The 20380-nt window shown below is 42.1% G+C and overlaps 1 protein-coding gene across 1 annotated transcript in view; it reads left to right on the top strand.

The window, feature by feature from the left end:
• The window catches only part of pdia5 (protein disulfide isomerase family A, member 5), an 89911-nt gene that overhangs the window by 57332 nt on the left and 12199 nt on the right, over window positions 1–20380 (top strand). The window contains exons 12-15 of the mRNA XM_034147372.1: window positions 4107–4177; window positions 6093–6256; window positions 8562–8692; window positions 17928–17998. Of these exons, the coding sequence (XP_034003263.1) occupies window positions 4107–4177; window positions 6093–6256; window positions 8562–8692; window positions 17928–17998 (437 nt within the window). The remainder of the gene's footprint in view (window positions 1–4106; window positions 4178–6092; window positions 6257–8561; window positions 8693–17927; window positions 17999–20380) is intronic.

Here is a 20380-nt window from a genome sequence, read left to right as displayed (position 1 = left end):
ACCTTTTTACCCCCTTTTCCGTCCCTGCTAGAGAGCAGGTACTTTCGTGGGAGAAAAAGGTTCCTATGTCTGATTGGCTGGGCAGATTGCAAACCACGCCCCGTAAAACTCCATAAAAGTTTTGTGAAGCCGCCATTTTATTATCCTCGCATTATTAGCATTATTAGCATTAGCATTAGCATTAGCCCAGCGCACAAACGCAGAGAGACTAACTTATGGCAACACAAAAGAAAACATGGGAGAGGTGGAGATGAGGAGGTGTCGGCGTTCTGGCGATTACCTCTGAAGGCTTCAGTAGAAGCTGCTGGGAGTCCCAGCAGCTTCTACTGAAGCCAGTCCCCAACTCCGGGGACTTCCGGCCGGGGACTTCGGGTGGCATTATACGCCGTGAAGTTGTTTGTGGCCTGCCAGTAAACCCAAAGCAGAAGAAGAAGAAGAAGAAGTGACGTCAGCAGCTTCATTTGCCTAATCCTCCCTCAGGGACTTATTCCGGTGTGAACGCGATCTGTACTTTGTTCATGAGAACTAAAGAGTTCTCATGAACAAAGTTCTGATGAACCTTTGTGGGAATAGTACTGCGGTGTGAAAGCGCCTATTGATGTTCTGTCCCTGCACTTGACTCACCCTACACACACACACACACACACACACACACACACACACACACACACACACACACACACACACACACTGAAGGGCAGTCTGTTAAAACAAACAGCATCAGATCATTTCAGCAAATATCTGTTCACTGTGGAGCATATCAAAAACATATTTCACTCCATGAGACAAGCATTTATGGCACACAATTACACCGCATATCGCTCTGTCTCACATAAACACACACACACACACACACACACACACACACACACACTGACAGATGCCCAGCCTTGCTGCTTCAATGCAGTTTTTCTTAATGGCCTGCTGTCAGAGTGAGATTAATGGTCTCCATACCGCCACCATCAGCTTGCATTTTCTGTCCACATCTCAGAGCGGCCTCTCTCTGCGGCCTCTGAACAGCTCTCAGCGGGGGGGTGTTTGCGTGCAGCTCTTTACGGCGGCAAATCATCCATCTGAAAATTCCCACAGTGAGCCTCGATATGTTTGGGACCAAAACAAAAGTTCTCCTCCGAAAAATGTTGAACAGTCTTCCGGCAGATATAGCTATATTTTACAGTGAGATACCTTAATGTTTGCATTCAGGCTGCAGCTGGTACATCAGGAAGTTATTCGTTCTGAATTTAAAACTCCCCTGACTGACCACTTAGCAAGTAGCTCCAGGCTAAGTGTACTGCTGCAGTGGACCCAGAGAATATGACCTGAAATCACCTCAAAAATCCAACATTTACTGAGAAAACTCACCAGCCGTTTCCTTTTCTGCGTGCATCAGTTTGTATTCCAGCTGCAGTGATGTGTGTGTGTGGTCAGCTTGTACTTCCCTACACTCTGAATCAGCAATATTTCAGTGCATCTCTGTACACACACACACACACACACTGACTGACCCTGCCCCTCATGCACCACTCGTTCTGAATGCACAGGACAGACATTTGGTTTCTCTCTTACTCATCAGTTTGAAGGGTCAGACAAAGTCCTTTAGTCACTGTGTTTCTCCGATCTGAGGATCGCACACCACAGTGACAGAGATTTTTTCCCACCAGGCATGTCTCTCTTGATTAATAGCCTGTGCCAGCTCTGCGTTGTATCTTGAAGAAAGGAATCCCTGAACCGTTTTGACAAGGACAATTTAGCAGGTTTGGAAATGGACCCAAAAAATGTACCAACTTTGTTTCACGCATCTGTGCACAGCGCTGCTCATAAAAAGCCGTGCTAATTCCAGATCTAACAGCGTCTGCATTACATCGTAACATGAAACATCTTGCACATTGCATGAGATGGCGTCTTGGATCCTCATGCAATTTAAATCACACCTTCACACCAAACAGGGACTATATATTCATAATGCTTGAAACTGCTTTATTAAAAAAACATTTGCTAACATGTGCTTACTGAAAGGCGTGCAGACACAACAACCTTCAGATAATACAAAGTTAAACAGAGCAAAAAGACCAGTGATGCTGTCTGGCTTCCTAATTAAAGGACAGAGAAATACAGTATTTGGCCGATGGTGAAGTTACCTAATGAAATTCACTCTCTTTTGAATTTTGGCACTCAAAATCTGGAGCTGGGAGATACTTCATATTTTAATTTAATGACTTTGTTGAATCGGGAAAGGCACTTTTTTAAGAAAACATTTTTTTATCAAGATATGTATTGTTTTTTCTTCTTCCATAACATAGTGACATCACTATTTAACACTCGCGCTTCTATTGGCTAGCGCTCCAACACATTGAACGTGATAGGCTAAGGGGCGGGACATCTCTAAGCTGGTTGACCAATCACAACAGAGCCGGCCAGATAACCAATCAGAGCAGACTGGGCTCTGGTTTTAGACAGAGGGTGAAAAGAGGTGCTGCAGCACAGGCAGTATGAGAAAAATAAAGAGCTTTTTGAACATTAAAGCATGGAGACATGTAGAGACACTACATACTGATATACACCTGAACATCAGCAGGAGAGGACTCTTTAAAGTAGAGACACTACATACTGATATACACCTGAACATCAGCAGGAGAGGACTCTTTAAAGTAGAGACACTACATACTGATATACACCTGAACATCAGCAGGAGAGGACTCTTTAAAGTAGAGACACTACATACTGATATACACCTGAACATCAGCAGGAGAGGACTCTTTAAAGTAGAGACACTACATACTGATATACACCTGAACATCAGCAGGAGAGGACTCTTTAAAGTAGAGACACTACATACTGATATACACCTGAACATCAGCAGGAGAGGACTCTTTAAAGTAGAGACACTACATACTGATATACACCTGAACATCAGCAGGAGAGGACTCTTTAAAGTAGAGACACTACATACTGATATACACCTGAACATTAGCAGGAGAGGACTCTTTAAAGTAGAGACACTACATACTGATATACACCTGAACATCAGCAAGAGAGGACTCTTTAAAGTAGAGACACTAAATATGAACCTAAAAAAGAACCGGCAATAATGTTATCTTGCTTTTGCTTTTCCTTCACTACTGTACTCTTCACTCACTCTCACCCAGGGTGCATCTCACTTCGGTTATTTTTCATTTCCTCGCTCCTCGCTCTCGGTATCACCGGAAGTTGATTTGTCTGCGCCATCTTGAGTAGCGTCCCAGTGGCCTTATTTGTGCCGGAGGACCGAGGATCGAGGATCGAGGAGTGATAATCGAGGAACTACCAGATCATCCTCCGGTGAAATCCTCAGACACTCGCCCCGCCCCCATACTGTGTATCGCTCACTGATTGGACGATGCAGCGCATGCACTGATCTGGCTGCTGTCAGACGATCAGCTGTGCGGAGTCATCACAAACGGACGTCGCTTCACGTGACGCTCCGGAGGAAAGGACGTCCCATTGCTCTTAAAACTCATTTCCCTGCTTCTCGTGGTTTCCTTGCGTCTCTCCATGCTTCCCTGGTGGGAGGGACTAGTCGCAGGGAAACCACGCAAGTGAGGGACGCAAGGAATCCATTTAACCGAAGTGAGATGCAGCCCCAGTCTCTCTCGTTCTACCTCTAACAGTTTTACTCAGAAACAAACGCACCCCCATGCCTGAGAGTGAATCATGTAGGAAGTAATCAGACATGACTGAACTCTCCTGGTAAACATGAGAGACCCTTGTCATCTCATTTATGGTTTCACCCTCAGCATGTCAGAAGTAACCCCATTGACAAATCTGCAAAAACACCAGAGAGTTACAGCGGTTAGACGCATTGATTCAACCCGACGGATCCGGGACGTAATGCTGTGCAAAGATTGCTTCATCATTGCATCACTCTGCTTTGGTTTTAGAGAAGTCCTTTCTTCAGGGATATATACAGTTATTTCTTTTTTACCAATTATGTATTTGTATTAATGAATATGTTTCAGAAAATAGTGTGTAGTTTTGAGTTTTTAAAAAGGCATATCTGTTAAATATCTGCTATCAGTTTCATAAATCCATCATAGTTTGGGCTCTCATGTGTGTTTTGTTTCCTTCAGGGTGTGGACACTGCAAGAAGATGAAGCCAGAGTATGATGAAGCTGCTGAAATCCTCAACAAGGCTGCAGACGTGAGTTTCCTAACCTTCCTTTACGTGCAGCATGCTTACAGGCCTGTGTGTTTCCATATCTCACACTCTGCTGCACACACAGATCTATGTGGGCGTAGCAGCGCCTCATTAACACTTCCTAACAATCCCTCCTCTTGGCCTGAAGGCTTTTTGGCCGCCATGCTGGTCGCTGTGTCCTGCAGCCCGCCTCTCGATGTGTTTCTGATTAGTCGGGTGTGTTCCTCCTCTCCGCCATTCTGTCCTCTGTGGTAATGCAACACTCCTCAGCCAGGGGCAAGGCCTATAAACCTCCAATTATCTCATCCGTGAGCGTCTCCCCGGCCCGATGCCTGGACCTTCTCCTCGTGGCTCTCTGCCCAGCGCTGGAGGTCAATGGGGGAAAGCCTGGCCGTTATCTAATATTGATGATCTGGAGCCTCTTTCACCCTGAGCCCTCTAGACCCAGCATTTCATTTATTTTCCCCCTCCTTCCTTCTCTGCCGGTCTTACTAATGCAGTGCTCTTACGCAGTGGCGGCGCCAGAGTATTTTTGTTGGGTAATCTATGGTAGGGCTAACTCATACAGTGGTGGGGCTCAAGTCTGTATTTGCAATGTAATTACATACACGCTATATCGCCCCCCTTGACAGTGAAACGCCACGCGTGAGGTTTCGATTATTTCCCTGTCTCAATCAAAATTGAACTGTATGAAATAAAACGGCACATTTGACTTGTAGTAAATACAAAGGGATCACTGTGAACGTGACGTATGATAATACACGTTGAAGATCCAATGGGGATACTGAATGGCGGTTCTGACTGATCTCAATCAGTAAGGCATGACGCAGACCCAACGTTGCGTTGCTCTGATTGGCTGTAGGTCAGGTCTATTCAAATTGCATTCGGAGGCATTTTGATCTGACCGCGGCCGCGCTGATATTATAATGCCAGGGAATTTCCACACCTTTAGTGTATAAAACTCCCCCACTACTTAGACTATTCCTTGCACCCCTCTTCTAGCATAAGCCCGAATGGTCTCAACCATATTGCATCAGTAACGTGCACTTGTTGTTACAGCAGGATCAGTTTGTGTGTTGTGGACACGACCCGTATATTTTCGCAATCCGTGTTCTCAACATGCTTACTTTAACATCATTTTTCATGGTGGGGCTAAAGTGGGGCTAAGGTGGGGCTAAGCCATTTCTTGGTATGGCTGTAGCCTACCCCAGCCATACCCTGGCGCCGCCACTGCTCTTACGTTATAAATACACGACCAATGTGTGCTCATTAGCAGAGGTTGAACTTGGGATTGTTCTCTGGAAGTTTAAATTGCTCGGTGTCATGTAACAGTTCAGCGTAAAGGACTGTCATTGTCAGCTATTACGTTCTACTCCAGTATGACTCCAGTACGACTCAGATGTCGCACTTTTCCTGGTACATGTGATGTTTTGGTGTTGTACGTTTTTGTGTTTCTCTTATTTTCCTACGATACTCTTATGATTGGCTGTGAATAAGAAAATATGAAGGACAGACCATCTATTTCTATTTATTTATTTATTTATTGTGAGAAAAGGGCCGGTAATATAAGATTATTTTCTTCTCCCTGCTCCTTTTCGGGTACGGTGTGTTTATAGAGACATTTTTTGTAAATAAGTTATACATGGACTGGAGCCTCTTTCACCCTGAGCCCTCAAGACCCAGCATGTCATTTATTTCCCCCCTCCTTCCTTCTCTGCCGGTCTTACTAACGCAGCGCTCACGTTATATATACACAACCAGTGTGTGCTCATTAGCAGAGGTTGAACTTGGGATTGTTCTCTGGAAGTTTAAATTGCTCGGTGTCATGTAACAGTTCAGCGTAAAGGACTGTCATTGGTCTAATTAGGCGCTATAGTCATTATATCACCCCCTGTCCTCCGTTGTCTTTCCTCCACAGAGTCCCGGTGTGTTGGCCGCAGTGGACACCACCGTGCACAAAGCTGTAGGAGAGCGCTTCAAGATCTCCGGGTTCCCGACCGTCAAGTATTTCGTGAAAGGTGAAGACAAGTACACGCTGCCACACCTGCGGAACAAAGACAAGATCATCGAGTTCATGCACAAGTGAGTCACCACTTAAAAAGGACATACTATGCTCATCTTCAGGTTCATATCAGTATGTAGTGTCTCTACTTTAAAGAGTCCTCTCCTGCTGATGTTCAGGTGTATATCAGTATGTAGTGTCTCTACTTTAAAGAGTCCTCTCCTGCTGATGTTCAGGTGTATATCAGTATTTAGTGTCTCTACTTTAAAGAGTCCTCTCCTGCTGATGTTCAGGTGTATATCAGTATGTAGTGTCTCTACTTTAAAGAGTCCTCTCCTGCTGATGTTCAGGTGTATATCAGTATGTAGTGTCTCTACTTTAAAGAGTCCTCTCCTGCTGATGTTCAGGTGTATATCAGTATGTAGTGTCTCTACTTTAAAGAGTCCTCTCCTGCTGATGTTCAGGTGTATATCAGTATGTAGTGTCTCTACTTTAAAGAGTCCTCTCCTGCTGATGTTTAGGTGTATATCAGTATGTAGTGTCTCTACTTTAAAGAGTCCTCTCCTGCTGATGTTCAGGTGTATATCAGTATGTAGTGTCTCTACTTTAAAGAGTCCTCTCCTGCTGATGTTCAGGTGTATATCAGTATGTAGTGTCTCTACTTTAAAGAGTCCTCTCCTGCTGATGTTCAGGTGTATATCAGTATGTAGTGTCTCTACTTTAAAAAGTCCTCTCCTGCTGATGTTCAGGTGTATATCAGTATGTAGTGTCTCTACTGGGACATGTCTCCATGCTTTAATATTCAAAAAGCTCTTTATTGTTCTCATACTGCCTGTGCTGCAGCACCTCTTTTCACCCTCTGTCTGAAACCAGAGCCAGTCTGCTCTGATTGGTTATCTGGCTGGCTCTGTTGTGATTGGTCAACTGCTTAGAGATGTCCCGCCCCTTAGCCTATCATGTACAATGTATGTGAAGGAGTATGTGTCTTAAGTAAGGGATAATGTGCAGCGAGGCGGTCATTATGGGGAAAAGAACACCCGACAGGTCAGATCAGGAGCCCGACGCGACGCGGAGGGATCTTGATCTGCCTGAAGGGTGTTCTCCATAATGACCAAGTCACTGCACATTGTCCCGCTTATTACACGGCCACATTCTCAACAAAGTAACGATATGACTCCCAATATTAATTCAAATGCTTTTATAGATTTAGAAAATGTTTTTATTGATTTCAAAAATAGTAGGCTATTATTTATTTAAAATGACATGCATCCGCTAAGAAAAATAGTCCGTTGTTACCGTTTGAACTACGTAGCAACAAAACATCGTTGCTTGCTTTAAAAGTAGCACAATTCATTATGTCAAACCTTGGGAAGTGTCTGGATATCCCTGCCATAATGCCAAAGCAACTGGCAACTGAATATGTTTTGCCGTTTGATGTCTATATCTGGACCGTTGCGTAAAAAGGAGGGTTTCTGCCCCGTTACTTCTCCGCTGTTTTTCTTGTCCCAGGTCGAACAATTTGCTTTTCGGCCAAACTGTATACAGTTAAATCGACCGGACTTCTTTCTGCAGATGTGAGCGTCCTTAACAACGGTCAATAAGTCCTTGACAGCGATCTGTCTGTACTGGATTAACAACGTGTCACGTGTTCTGAACTGACCAATCAGAATTGAGTATTCAACTAAGCCATGTAATAAGAATGAGATCATCTTGCAGCCTTCACATTTGGACCTTACGTCACATGTTATCTTACTCTAAGTTTCCTGTAAGCTATACTTGTAGGATTTAAAGAAGACAGACAGTCATGGTAAAAAGGCACTATGAACTAAATCATGACATCTTATGGAAGGCTTACTTCTACACTTTTGAGCTCTGCAAACTGCTGAAAAACTAAAAGTTATGGACACTCTTTTGCGGTGGATTGCAGTCCAAGAACACCCATAAACATTCATTCAACTTCCCATGATTCCTGTGACACATTGACCCGTATTACAAAGAAGTCTGAAACACTTAAACCCGCCTCCCTGCGCAGGATATGCGATATTGCCGTGAGCCACACTTTGGCATCAGACCCAGACTCAAACTCCACTACATCGCAGTCATTTTAGGCTTTAGCTTCTTCCTCTCACAGTAATACATTAATCCTGGCAAAGGGTCACTGTGAAACATTATAGTCCTGCGATGACATCAGTCCAGCTGCTAAAGACACCATTAAGTGTGCAAGCAGAGGTCAACAGACATTAAGTCATTGAGTGTTTTAATATATCCTTTGTATTCGTAGGGGTAATACTGTCTATGCAAACTACATTTTGCTTTTACCATACTTGCAATACATGTAAAGCAGTGTCTTGCCCTCACATAATAATGACTGTTTTGTGTCCTCAGTCCCCAGGCGCCTCCTCCACCTGAGCAGTCTTGGGAGGATAAGCCCTCCAGCGTCAGCCATCTTGGATTAGAGGATTTCCGAGAGGCGCTGAAGAAGAAGAAGCACGCTCTGGTCATGTTCTACGCTCCATGTAAGAGCAAACACTAATGGCGCATTTCCACTGCAGGGCCTCGCACGGCTTAGTACGGTATAGTTAGGCCTTGGTAGGCCAGGCTCACTTTATGCTGCGTTTCCATTACAGTTTAGGAACTGGGGCAGTAACTATAGTAACGCAGTGTAGGCGGAGCCGTGACGTCATCTTCAATGAGAACCACAAAACCAACATCAGCCGTTAGCTGTTAGCACTCAGAGCTCACAGCTCCTCATATCTGTTCAGAAACTAGACAAAAGTTAAACAAGTACAAACCACAGACTGTCTGTGTCATGGTGAATACAGTCGCTGCTTTATTTATGTCTGTATAGGCCGTTGTTGTGAGTGTGGACGGTCGGAGCAGATACAACGTTAGCTTACCCAATGTCCATTTAGAAAACACGCATTTTAAAAGGTTTTTCGCCTGCCGTCTGTCTGCAGACTTGTCAAAGCATTAATTCATGGTTTTTACTAACCGGTATCAGTATGTTGTTACTTCGGCATCATTTTGAAACGTGTATTACAATTACATCACGGTCAAATATGTTCATCTTGTTGTAGTTGCCAGCGATTCTCTCACTAGTTTAGCATATTCAGCCCGGTTGTTGGCCCGGAAAGAACCTGGATTTTGGAGTGCCAGAAAAACTGAAACAGTACCCGTTAGCCGGAACTACCCCTAGTGGAAACGCAACAAAAAACGGGCCGGGTTTGGCACGGCATGCTTAAACCGTGTTACGCGCTGCAGTGGAATTAATGCGCCATTATAATACACCTCCTAAAATGGCTATTCTGTTGTTGCCACTTTTCACAAACGGTTCAATCATATATGCCTTGGTGTTTTGATTGAGATGTTAACGGCGTGTGAGTCACAGTTCCTTCTCTGTTGGACCCGGTGTGATCATATCTTGGGTTTAAATCAGCGCGCTTACATAACCTCCGAGCTGCCTGTCAGGCTCCTGATCACGCCGTATATAAACCCCGCCTGAGCCTCCGGGAGACTGAGATATGATTCACATGACTGTGAATAGATTTGTGAAAAACAGGAGAAAAGTTCCAGCTCAAAATTCAGCTTTCCTGGAAAACATGAAATGTAGCTTTTTGTTCAGAGATTGAGTCGACTGTGTTTCTGACATTGAATTAAACTGTTCTCCAACATCAAGTTTAGAATAGTTAGTCAACACTTTGAAATAAACTCCTCATGTTTGTCTCCAACACTGGAAGAAATCCTGCTCCAAAAACAAGCAAATAATTATTAAAACAAGTATTTTTCCCTTGTAATTTGCAATAGGATGGAATATTAAGATTAATCAGATCTTGTAATTAGCTAGGAAAACTTATTTTCAAGTATATTTGACCAGAATCAGGAAATTATGTGTTAAATACTAAGCCCCAAATGCAAAAAAAAAAATCTGTTTTCTGGTGTTAGTTGGTGATTTTCCATTAAAAAAATGTTACCTTTTTTTTTATCTGAGATACAACTCAAAGTAAGACGTTTTCAAGAGTCTTAACAAGATACTTAATATGTATTGTCTAAAAACCAGACCCTATATCTCACTTCAATGTTACCTCTTAAGTCATTAGGTCTTATATCGAGTGTCGAGACATATTCCGACTAAGCATTACACAAATATACTTTGCAAGATTTCAACTTTTCGCAGCTTGTTCTTCATCTAAATGAGACATCCACAAAGTGAGCCTGTGTTGTTGAATTTAAATAATTTAAGGAGCCGGTGTTATGACATCTGAGTTCTCACACCAAACACAGCAGCAGCAGGAATACAGATGGGATCATTATCAATCATTATCAATCATTACCAATCGTTATCAATCGTTATCAATCCCCACATCCACGCTCTCGGCACCTCTGGCCTTTGTGTCTGATCGAGCTTCAGAGCTCAGCGGTCAGACTGCTCTTTTTCAACGCTTCAATCCACAAAGAGAGGCGCTCCAGATGCACATCAGGAACAACCTGCTGCCCCCCCCCATCTGCACCCTGCTCACTGGGGTCTTATCAGAGAGGAAGTTTTCAAGGTTCAAGGCTTTTCTTGTCATGTGTACATAGCTACAGTGTAGTTATGACAATGAAAGTCTTAGGTCACAGGCTCCTCCAACAGTGCAACTCAATAAAATAGTTTAAATAGTGCAAGTAAATACAAATAATATAGAATAGAATAGTGCAAGGAGAGTCTATACAAGTCTAATAGAGCATGTGATGAGATGCAGCTGCTAAGACATTCAGGCAGGAGATGCTTCAATATATATATATATATTATACACAAACGTTTGGATCACTCACTTACAGTTTAGCCTCACACCTGCACAATTAAAACTTGACTAAAAATAAATGCGATGAAAAAAAAGTCAGGAAGTTGTTTTTTATTAGTTTTTTATAACAACAAATGCCCCTGACGCTTAACAGAGGTTTAATTTAGGCTGTAGACACCCCCCCCCCCAACGCCGTTATAATGTCCGTCTTTTCACTGAATTGTCGTCTTGAAAAGGGTACTCGCAACAATTCCGCAACAGCATCTTCTTCACCTGTTGCACTTTCCATTTCAACGTTAAAAACAATAAAACGGCATATAATAATATTAATAATACATTTGATTTATATAGCACACTTTAAAAACAACGTCATCTCAAGGTGCTTCACAAAGCTATAAGGAGAAAATAATCATATATGAATTGCTTCGTCACATTCATCTAGATCCTCTGGGTGTTTCTCAATCGCGAGTAAAGCTGCTTCAAAGCCACTATTTCAAGCATACTACGTCATCGAGTGCCGCCGAAGTACTGTTCCAATCTCCAGTATACTTGGAAATCTACCGAGCCCGGCGTACTCCGTTTGGAGAAATATCGAGGCTGCACATGAGTAGACTCCGCGGTCTTAAAATCCCCACAATGCTTTGCGCACGGACCAATTTCCCCAAATCTGTGGCGGAAGATGTAAGAGGCGGGGCCTCTCATATGACGCACACCTGCACACTTGCTAGCCTGTTCCACACTTCGTTTTCCGAATGCTAGGAAGTATTCTTGACTCGCTTCTGAAGCAAGATGCTCGGCAGACATGTGCTACCAAGCAAGCGTACTCGCGATTGAGAAACACCCAGTGTCTCTCCAGTGAACTACCGGGCCTTCTAGAATACCCTGGCACCGAGGGGAACTCTGAAAGAATACGCCCATTGGCTACAAATCAATATATGATTGGTTGATCAAACTGTCAATCCAAAGGTACGCTCTCATTCAGTGCAACGGCCAGGGCATTCTATCAAGGATATAGGGTGTTTCTCAATGTCGAGTACGCTTGCTTGGTAGCACATGTCTTGCTTCAGAAGCGAGGCAAGAATACTTCCTAGCATTCGGAAAACGAAGAGTGGAACAGGCGAGCAGGTGTGCAGGTGTGCGTCATATGAGAGGCCCCGCCTCTTACATTTTCCGCCACAGATTTGGGGAAATTGGTCCGTGCGCAAAGCGATTTTAAGACCGCGGAGTCTACTCATGTGCAGCCTCGAAATTTCTCCAAACGAAGTACGCCGGGCTCGGTAGATTTCCAAGTATGCTGGACATTGGAACAGTCCTTCGGCGGCACTCGATGACGTAGTATGCTTGAAATAGTGGCTCTGGAGCAGCCTTCCTCGACATTGAGAAACACCCATAGAATACCTTGTTGAAGGATATTCTGCCCAGAGACCCAGAAAAATATCTGATTGGTTGCTGAGTGTTCCAGGGTATTCTCTGAACACCTTGAAGGCCCTGACGGTTCGCCACTGTGAATAATACATTTAGTCAACCTACTGTATATCTCTGGTGCCAACTAGCGAGGGTAGCGTCGACTAATCCTGCACACCCCTATTATTCTATATTTTATACACAAAGTTTTACATTTGAGTCTCGTCTAATGTTCTCAATACCGGTTTGAGGCTCTCTCTTTTCTAGTGTTGCTTCTTTAATTGCACATTTCTTTATCAATGAGCGATGGAGAAAAGACCTGGCAGTCTCTTTATCTGCTTGTCATCACGTCAGTCATAATGAGGAAACAGGTGGAAGTGTGTGTGCAGTTAGAGAGAAATCAGTGTGTTATTATCACCAGCAGACCTCCCTCTGAGCTGCTTCTAGAAACTCTGATGACAGAAGTGATCTGAGATGTTAAAACTGAAATGCTCCCGTGCTTTCATCGCACCGTGTCGCTCTGACCTGCGTGGTCGGTCTGTGATCTTCATGTGAGGGGAAGCCGGGTACAACGCTGTGATTTTTGATTTATCCCTTTCAGAATTGAGACGGAACCTTTAAAGGTTTAAAGGCCATTTCATGTTGCAGCTTAAAGGGTGCTTCAGCAGGAAATAGCTTTCTGAGCTGTGCTGAAAGCTGAGGGAGGCAGCTGGGAAAAGAGAGGCAGAGTGGATGTTTAATATAATTGAGGTAACTGAATGCCACAAACAGTCGGTGCACTTGTAGCCTTGAAGACTATGTTTACAGTGGAAAACCAATGAGTAACTGAACAACTTTTGCTATACTTCTACCAAGATGCAGACTTTTAATAATCATATTTAGGGGAGCTTCTACAGGGTGTCCGCGGGGTCTTAAAAAGTATTAAAAGTTGATAAATGAATTTAGCGAAAATGAAGGCTATTAAAAAGTATTAAACGGCATTTTCCAAGGTATTACATTTGGTAGCTTGTTTTCAATAAGTATATAAATTGTCCAAAGAGGTTGTATTCTACAGTGTGCCTGAATGTAATCATTGCGTAGGTGTGTAGTGTGATTCTGTGTAGTTTATTTATGGCATCCCGTTGGATTTGACGTCATCTGAACAGGACATCGCACGCTCACTGCTTGATAGCGCGCGAAGGTCCGTTTACGCCGGTTGCTAAGCAACATCGTTATGGGGAAATGCAAGTCTGCGTCCAAATAGTTGGAAGATAAGGAGGAAGGACAATCAATACTGTATATAGTAAATGTGAGGTAAAGTGTGTCGCCAATGTAACCGGTTAGAACTCCAAGTGGCGATGAGGTCTTAAAATGTATGGAAAGGGTCTTAAAAAGGGTCTTAAAGGGATTACATTTATAGTTAGAGACTTACATACAACAAAGCTTTTCCCAGTTTGTTGTTGATTAAAATGCCACGCTTATCCAACACCTTTGTAATGTGTCGGACGTCACTAAAGCTCTTGTGAATTCAAACTCAGGACTTTTCGCTGAGTCAGATGGTCTTTACTTTTTATTCGTGGGGTTCAGCTCGGGCATATTTTAGTATAAACATAATTCGAGGAGTTTACCCTTTGTCCATGTGCCCTGAATGTGTTTAAGTTGAAAGTACATACTATCTTGGATTCAATAACTGTCTTGATTCAAAGTGCCGAGCCCTTGGTCTTGGAAGGATCTGCAGGATTGATTAAAACCAGATTCCCTCATCTCTCTGGACACTTTCCAAAGGAGTTTTATTTCTTGTTTGTGTCTTTATGTACGGAAGAGGATTAGGGCCACATGTGGAAACATTTTTGCGATCTGACCAAAAGGGTTTTTGTTTTGAGTAGGTATTCTGTAGGTGTGCAAATCTATGCTTATTTACTATCTTCTGTTGGTGCATGGACACAGTTTTCACCCTGTGCCTTTGTAAATCCCATCCCCCACCGTCAGAATTAGCACTTCTTATACATTCATAGGAAAATTGTCTCACACAATAAATATGTATCCTTCAAAAAATGTAGAAATAATTGACATATTTTCAACCCTTTGATACACAACATGTACACAACGAGTGAGTTTTAATTGTAAATATCTTTGCAACAAAGTACTTTAATAATTCAGAATTCCAGGTATTCCTCAATTAACTTGTTTTTAATCATCACAAATTCTTACTTTCATTTTTCCTTTCTTACTTTTTGAATACAAATCATTTTTGTATCACGACCCTTCTAAGGGACAACATGGGTCAAAAATGACCCATATTGACCTACAATGTTATTTGATGCATGGGTGAGTGTTTCTTAGCTATATTTTTGGAAATGAATTTATTTAATCATTTCATATTCCAAGTATTCATTAAATATTTTATTTTTGATCACCACCCATCATTATTTTCATTCTACCTTTCTTAATTTATGAACTAAAATAGTTTCTGTATTTCTAAATCAGGTTTACATACATGGGTAAAAAATGACCCATGTATGCAAGTGTGATAAAAATGAAAAAAAGACATACTATAATAATTATTTAGTTATAAATAATTATTTTACAGTGATTTGGAGCACTATGCTGAGTAGCATAGTGCGTACAAGTGGCCAAAGCTTTGCTGACTCAATAACTGCAGAGTTCCAGCTCTGGCATTAATATCAGCACCAAAACTGTGCGCCGGGAGCTTCATGGCATTTTGGACAATTCTATGCTTCCAACTTTGTGGAAACAGTTTGGGGAAGGCCCTTTTCTGTTCCAGCATGACTGTGCCCCACAAAGCAGGGTCCATAAAGGCATGGTTGGATGAGTTTGGTGCGGAAGAAGTTGACTGGCCCGCACAGAGCCCTGACCCCCACCCCACTGAACACCTTTGGGATGAACTAGAATGGAGAGCCAGGCCCTTTCGTCCAACATCAGTGTCTGACCTCACTAATGCTCTTCTGGATGAATGGCAAACATTCCCACAGATACACTCCAAAATCTTGTAGAAAGCCTTCCCAGAAGAGTAGAAGCTGTTATAGCTGCAAAGGGCGGACCAACTTCATATTAATGCCTAAGAATTTGGAATGGGATGTCATGAAAGCTCCTGTAGGTGTAATGTGTCGGTGGCCCAATACTTTTGTCAATATAGTGAATGAAGAGGCGCATGGAGGGCACGCCCCACCTCCAAAAGCACATTACAGGAGCAATGGAAAGATGTGGGCTAAAAAGACCAAACACACCACCCAGCCTAATGTATTGTTTGGTCCAAATCACTGATAAAATAATTATTTTTAACAAAATTATTATTATAGAATTTCTTTTTTTATCATTATCACACTTGCACACATGGGTAAAAAATGACCCATGTATACAAACCTGATGTATTACTACAAAAACTGTTTTATTTCCTACATTTTGAAAGGTTGATTGAAAATAATGATGTGTTTAATGAATTATTGGAATATTAAATGATTAAAGGGGACCTATCATGCAAAATGCACTTTTGTACGTCTTTTATACATGAATATGTGTCCCCGGTGTTCCAGGGAACTCACCAAGTGTCAGAAAACACAACCCTCTCTATTTTCCTCCATACCCAAATCTCTAAAAAAGGGGCTGCAACGGATCTGATAAAAACTGATCCAGATTTGAACACTGTCCTGACGTCAGGACGGTGGCGCTACGGCTATTGGGCCAACTCCACCAATCAGGAGGAGACAGCCACGGCCATTGCCGTTCGAAAGCGCTGGAGACGCTGTAGTACATATGCCAGGCCTGTAGATGGTGCTGTTCTCACAGAATCAACCCTTGCTAAAACAGAGCTAGAAATTGTCAAATTGAGCGAAATGAGGCATGGCTAAAATACATGATCTGTTTGGTATTTTGAAAAAAAAAAGTATAAATATGCCTTATATAGGTATGGTCCTACACTATATTATTATAATATAGCATGATAGGTCCACTTTAAATAAATGGATTTCCAAAGATATAGCTAAGAAACACTCCATGCCATGCATGAAATAACATTGTAAGTCAATACGGGTCATTTTTTACCCATGTTGTCCCTTAGAAGGGGTCTGCATAGCTTGTGTATCAAAGGGTTAAGAGTTATTTGTGAAGGGCTAATTGACTTGTATCCCTAACCCTTTACATTTATCCACCAACTGCCATCAGTTTTTTTTTTCTTACTGGACAATCTTCGTCACACCAAAAGCTGTACTTGCCATTTTCTCCTTTCCAATTTTCAACCACAGCAACATCAACAACAAAAACACAAAAACATTTACAGAAATTCGTAGAGAAAAGAAGATTTCATCACAGTTATTACACTTATTGACAGCAAGTACACACGTGGTCCGCTCAAATGTTTCCACCGACTGGAAGTGAACGTCTGCCTGTAAATGTGATCTGGTTCCTCACGGTGTGTTTGTGTTAGTATCGACTGGCTGTAAATGTATAGCTGCTGGAGCAGAGAGGTTGAGTTTATGACAGCAATAAAGAGATTAACAGCCTTGTAACGTGCAAGTGAACCATCTCTAATGCGGTGTAAAGCTCTCAATAACTGCAGGATTGTGGGACATCGCTTTATGATTGGGACTCAGTGAATGAAGTACAGCAGTGATTTCTTTCATATCTGCTGGCTTGGGAGGTCATGGATTACATGTAACGGGATTACGTATCAGGATACAAAAAGTAACTTTATTCGCTTACAGTTACGTACAAAATATTGGATTACTGTTACATTTTTACAAATTGGGGATTACTAGCAGGATTACAAAAATATCATATAGTGTTTGTTGTAAAAGGATCAGATGTTGAGGAGCAGGTGAACCTATATGTTTATAAAATAGTGTGTGTGAGCTTTAACTGTGTGTGTTAAACTAAAACGGAGCATTTTCTGTCAGCTCAGATTTTGATTTCTGTAGTATTTTAAACTGTAGTATGTGTTTAATTGTTGGTGTATACTACGACTGTTTGAATATGATAATGAAAGGCAGGTTTTCCTATCAATACAATCTCTAAACAGAGATTTTGAGACTCAGATTAGATTATATATTTTTACAGGTAACTAGTAACATGCATTATTGCCTGTACAAGCTGCTGTTCAAGACGTACTGTAAAGCTAGATATAGTGTAAATGTGTCGTATTAAGATGTATATTAAAGGTGGGGTAGGTAATTCACTTCAGAAACACTTTTTGTTATATTCCATGGAATGCTCTTAACATCCCGATAGCAATGAATATATGAAATGCTTTGACAATAAATACATTAAAAAATGTCATCTGTGGAAGCCGTAGTACTGTAAAAAGCACGACCAATCATCTGAGCCGGCCCGGTTAAAATAACTGGATGGCCTACCTGCCTGTCAGCCTTCCATCTCGTGCACAAACTTATCTCGTGCCCTCATTGGTCATGTGCGCGTTCGTGTGTGTTGGAGGAGGGGCTCTGTAAGGAAGTCTGAAGGAAGGGGCAGATTTTTTCCGGTTGTGTATTTTCAAATTCTAGCACACTCGAGCTGGTTTCTCCATTCTTACCTACCCTACCTTTAACATCCCCTCTCTCTGTTGTTTCTTCAGGGTGTCCACACTGTAAAAACTCTGTTCCCCACTTCACCACGGCAGCTGAGCTCTTCAAAGAGGACAGAAAGGTGAGCGGTGCTTTTTTAACATCAACACACACATTTACACCCCGTAGTAGTGGTGTGACACTTTAAAATAAAGAAAACAGTTCTCTGTCATGACCCACAGTGAGATGAATATTGATTTCATCTCTGTGTGTGTTCAGTGAAATGCTAGAGCTTAGCTGTGTTTTAACTTAGCTTAGCACAAAGACTCTCTGAAGACTGAAAATACACGCGCTCCAATTATTCCAAGCTGGCGTACTCGGGTTTCCTCCCTGAAGCACTTCTTTGAGTTAGTTTAGTTATATTCTGTCTTTAACAACCTACACATCACACAGAAGAGAACCAAAGTAAAAGACACATTCAATCCAGCTTGGCATGCAGAAACTAAACACCTCGAAGAAGTAACATGGAAGAAAAGCATATTACACGAACACGGTGCATAAGATTGCACGATAACAGAAAGTTTAATATAACATATTTCCATAGTGGCTCTAGCAGGTCTCAAATGATTACAACAACACAGACTGCTGGGCCTCTGCTGCAATACAGGCTCACACTGTTTGACAGCCTAACACTATCTTAAAGGGGACCTATCATGCAAAATGCACTTTTGATGTCTTTTATACATAAATGTGTCCCCCCGATGTGTCGGGGAACTCACGCAGCGTCAGAAAATAAAACCCTCTCTCTTTTCCTCCGTACCCAAATCTCTAAAAACGGAGCTGATTCAGATTTGCGTCCGATATGACGTAATATCGGAAATGTAGGCTGTCTTTACACCCACGGCCCTATCAGAAAGTTGCTATCAGAAACAATGCCCGACTGTTTTGGACGTAATATGGTCGGTGCATGTTTACATTAGCATCGCTAACACTCAGAGCTAACCTGTACTGGAGAGCATGTCTGTGAAGAAGCAGGAACTAAAAAGGAACTCACCTTGTGGTATAACCGGCAAGAGAGAAAGCCTTTGAGCTCCATACTGTTTCAGAAATAATCCTTGATAATCCATGATATGGCGTTTCATCACGGCAGTATTTAGTTTAGACAGTAGCTGCCGGGTCCCGCATGAGCTCAGACCCCTCCTCTTTTATTTTTTAAAGCTTTATGCCCATAATCAGCACTTTTGAAACAGGAAGTGAAATAGAGGGATATGAGGCATGGCTAGAATGGGTGATCTGTTTGGTATTTTGAGCAAAACACTTCATAGACATGTTTTTTATATATTTGTATATATCTGAGACCTGTGCTATTGCCTAAAAATAGCATGATAGGTGACCTTTAAAAGACGTTAGATAGTCATAAAAGATCTAAAAAAAAATGTGCATGTCCCCTTTAAACCGGGATGTCTTGCAAACTCCTAACTAAAACGTTTGTCATACAGTTATGAGTTCTTTCACCGTAATATTTGAGGTCTCTGACCAAAAAAATATGTTATTGGATAACTCACAGGCTAGTTTATATTCATGTATTATGCTCTGCTTTTTGGGGATTTCCCTTTGCCTGTACTGTGTTATAAAGGTTTTGGGCATGTCATCTGCAAAGGCTAAAATCCCCTAATTCCCTCCATTGAACATAATGAAATCACTTTGTAACACTGACACTTCTATTGGCTAGCGCTCCAACACATTGAACGTGATGGGCTAAGGGGCGGGACATCTCTAAGCTGGTTGACCAATCACAACAGAGCCTGCCAGCTAACCAATCAGAGCAGGCTGGGCTCTGGTTTCAGACAGAGGGTGAAAAGAGGTGCTGCGGCACAGGCAGTATGAGAAAAATAAAGAGCTTTTTGAACATTAAAGCATGGAGACATGTCACAGGAGAGACGGAAAATACAAAAATGAGGCAGGCAGTGTGAGAAAAATAAAAGCTGTTGATAGGAGTTTGAACACTTTTCTAAAGCCCTCACATTCTCCTCCAGTCTTCTGCACTCCTGGAGCTTCAGGTGATTCGTGAAGTCACAACACATTCCTCCATCTTCTCTTCTCCCTTTCACTTTCTCTGCTGCAGGGCTCAGTGTTTCCAAAACCTCATTACTGTAACCGTGACTCACTCACACAAAGAAAAAAAACGTTGCGTGTCTAGAAATACTTTGAGCTCGGATATATCATCTCAAAGTGACAATTTAAAAAAAACACCATCATATTATTGTTGCTTTTTTAGTTTTATTGAATTGCTTAATGCTCAATGTTTTCTCACAGAGCTCAGGCAATGCTGCTCTCTCATTTGTTTGGAATTTTTCACAATGATTGCCAGATGGTGAGAAACAGTGACGTATCCCCGATTACTTAGTCATCCATTTCTCTGAGGCAATCCTTTGTAACAATTCTTCAAAACAATACACTTTTTTAAATTATTGTACAACTCTGAGCCCTTCAGCTGCAACTTCAGGAAATTGAACATGCCTTT

The sequence above is a fragment of the Trematomus bernacchii genome, unplaced genomic scaffold (assembly GCF_902827165.1).
Source record: "Trematomus bernacchii unplaced genomic scaffold, fTreBer1.1, whole genome shotgun sequence".
NCBI classification, from domain to species: Eukaryota; Metazoa; Chordata; class Actinopteri; order Perciformes; family Nototheniidae; genus Trematomus; species Trematomus bernacchii.
The sequence above is the reverse complement of the archived record's forward strand: the minus strand, read 5'-3'. Positions and strand labels throughout refer to the sequence as shown.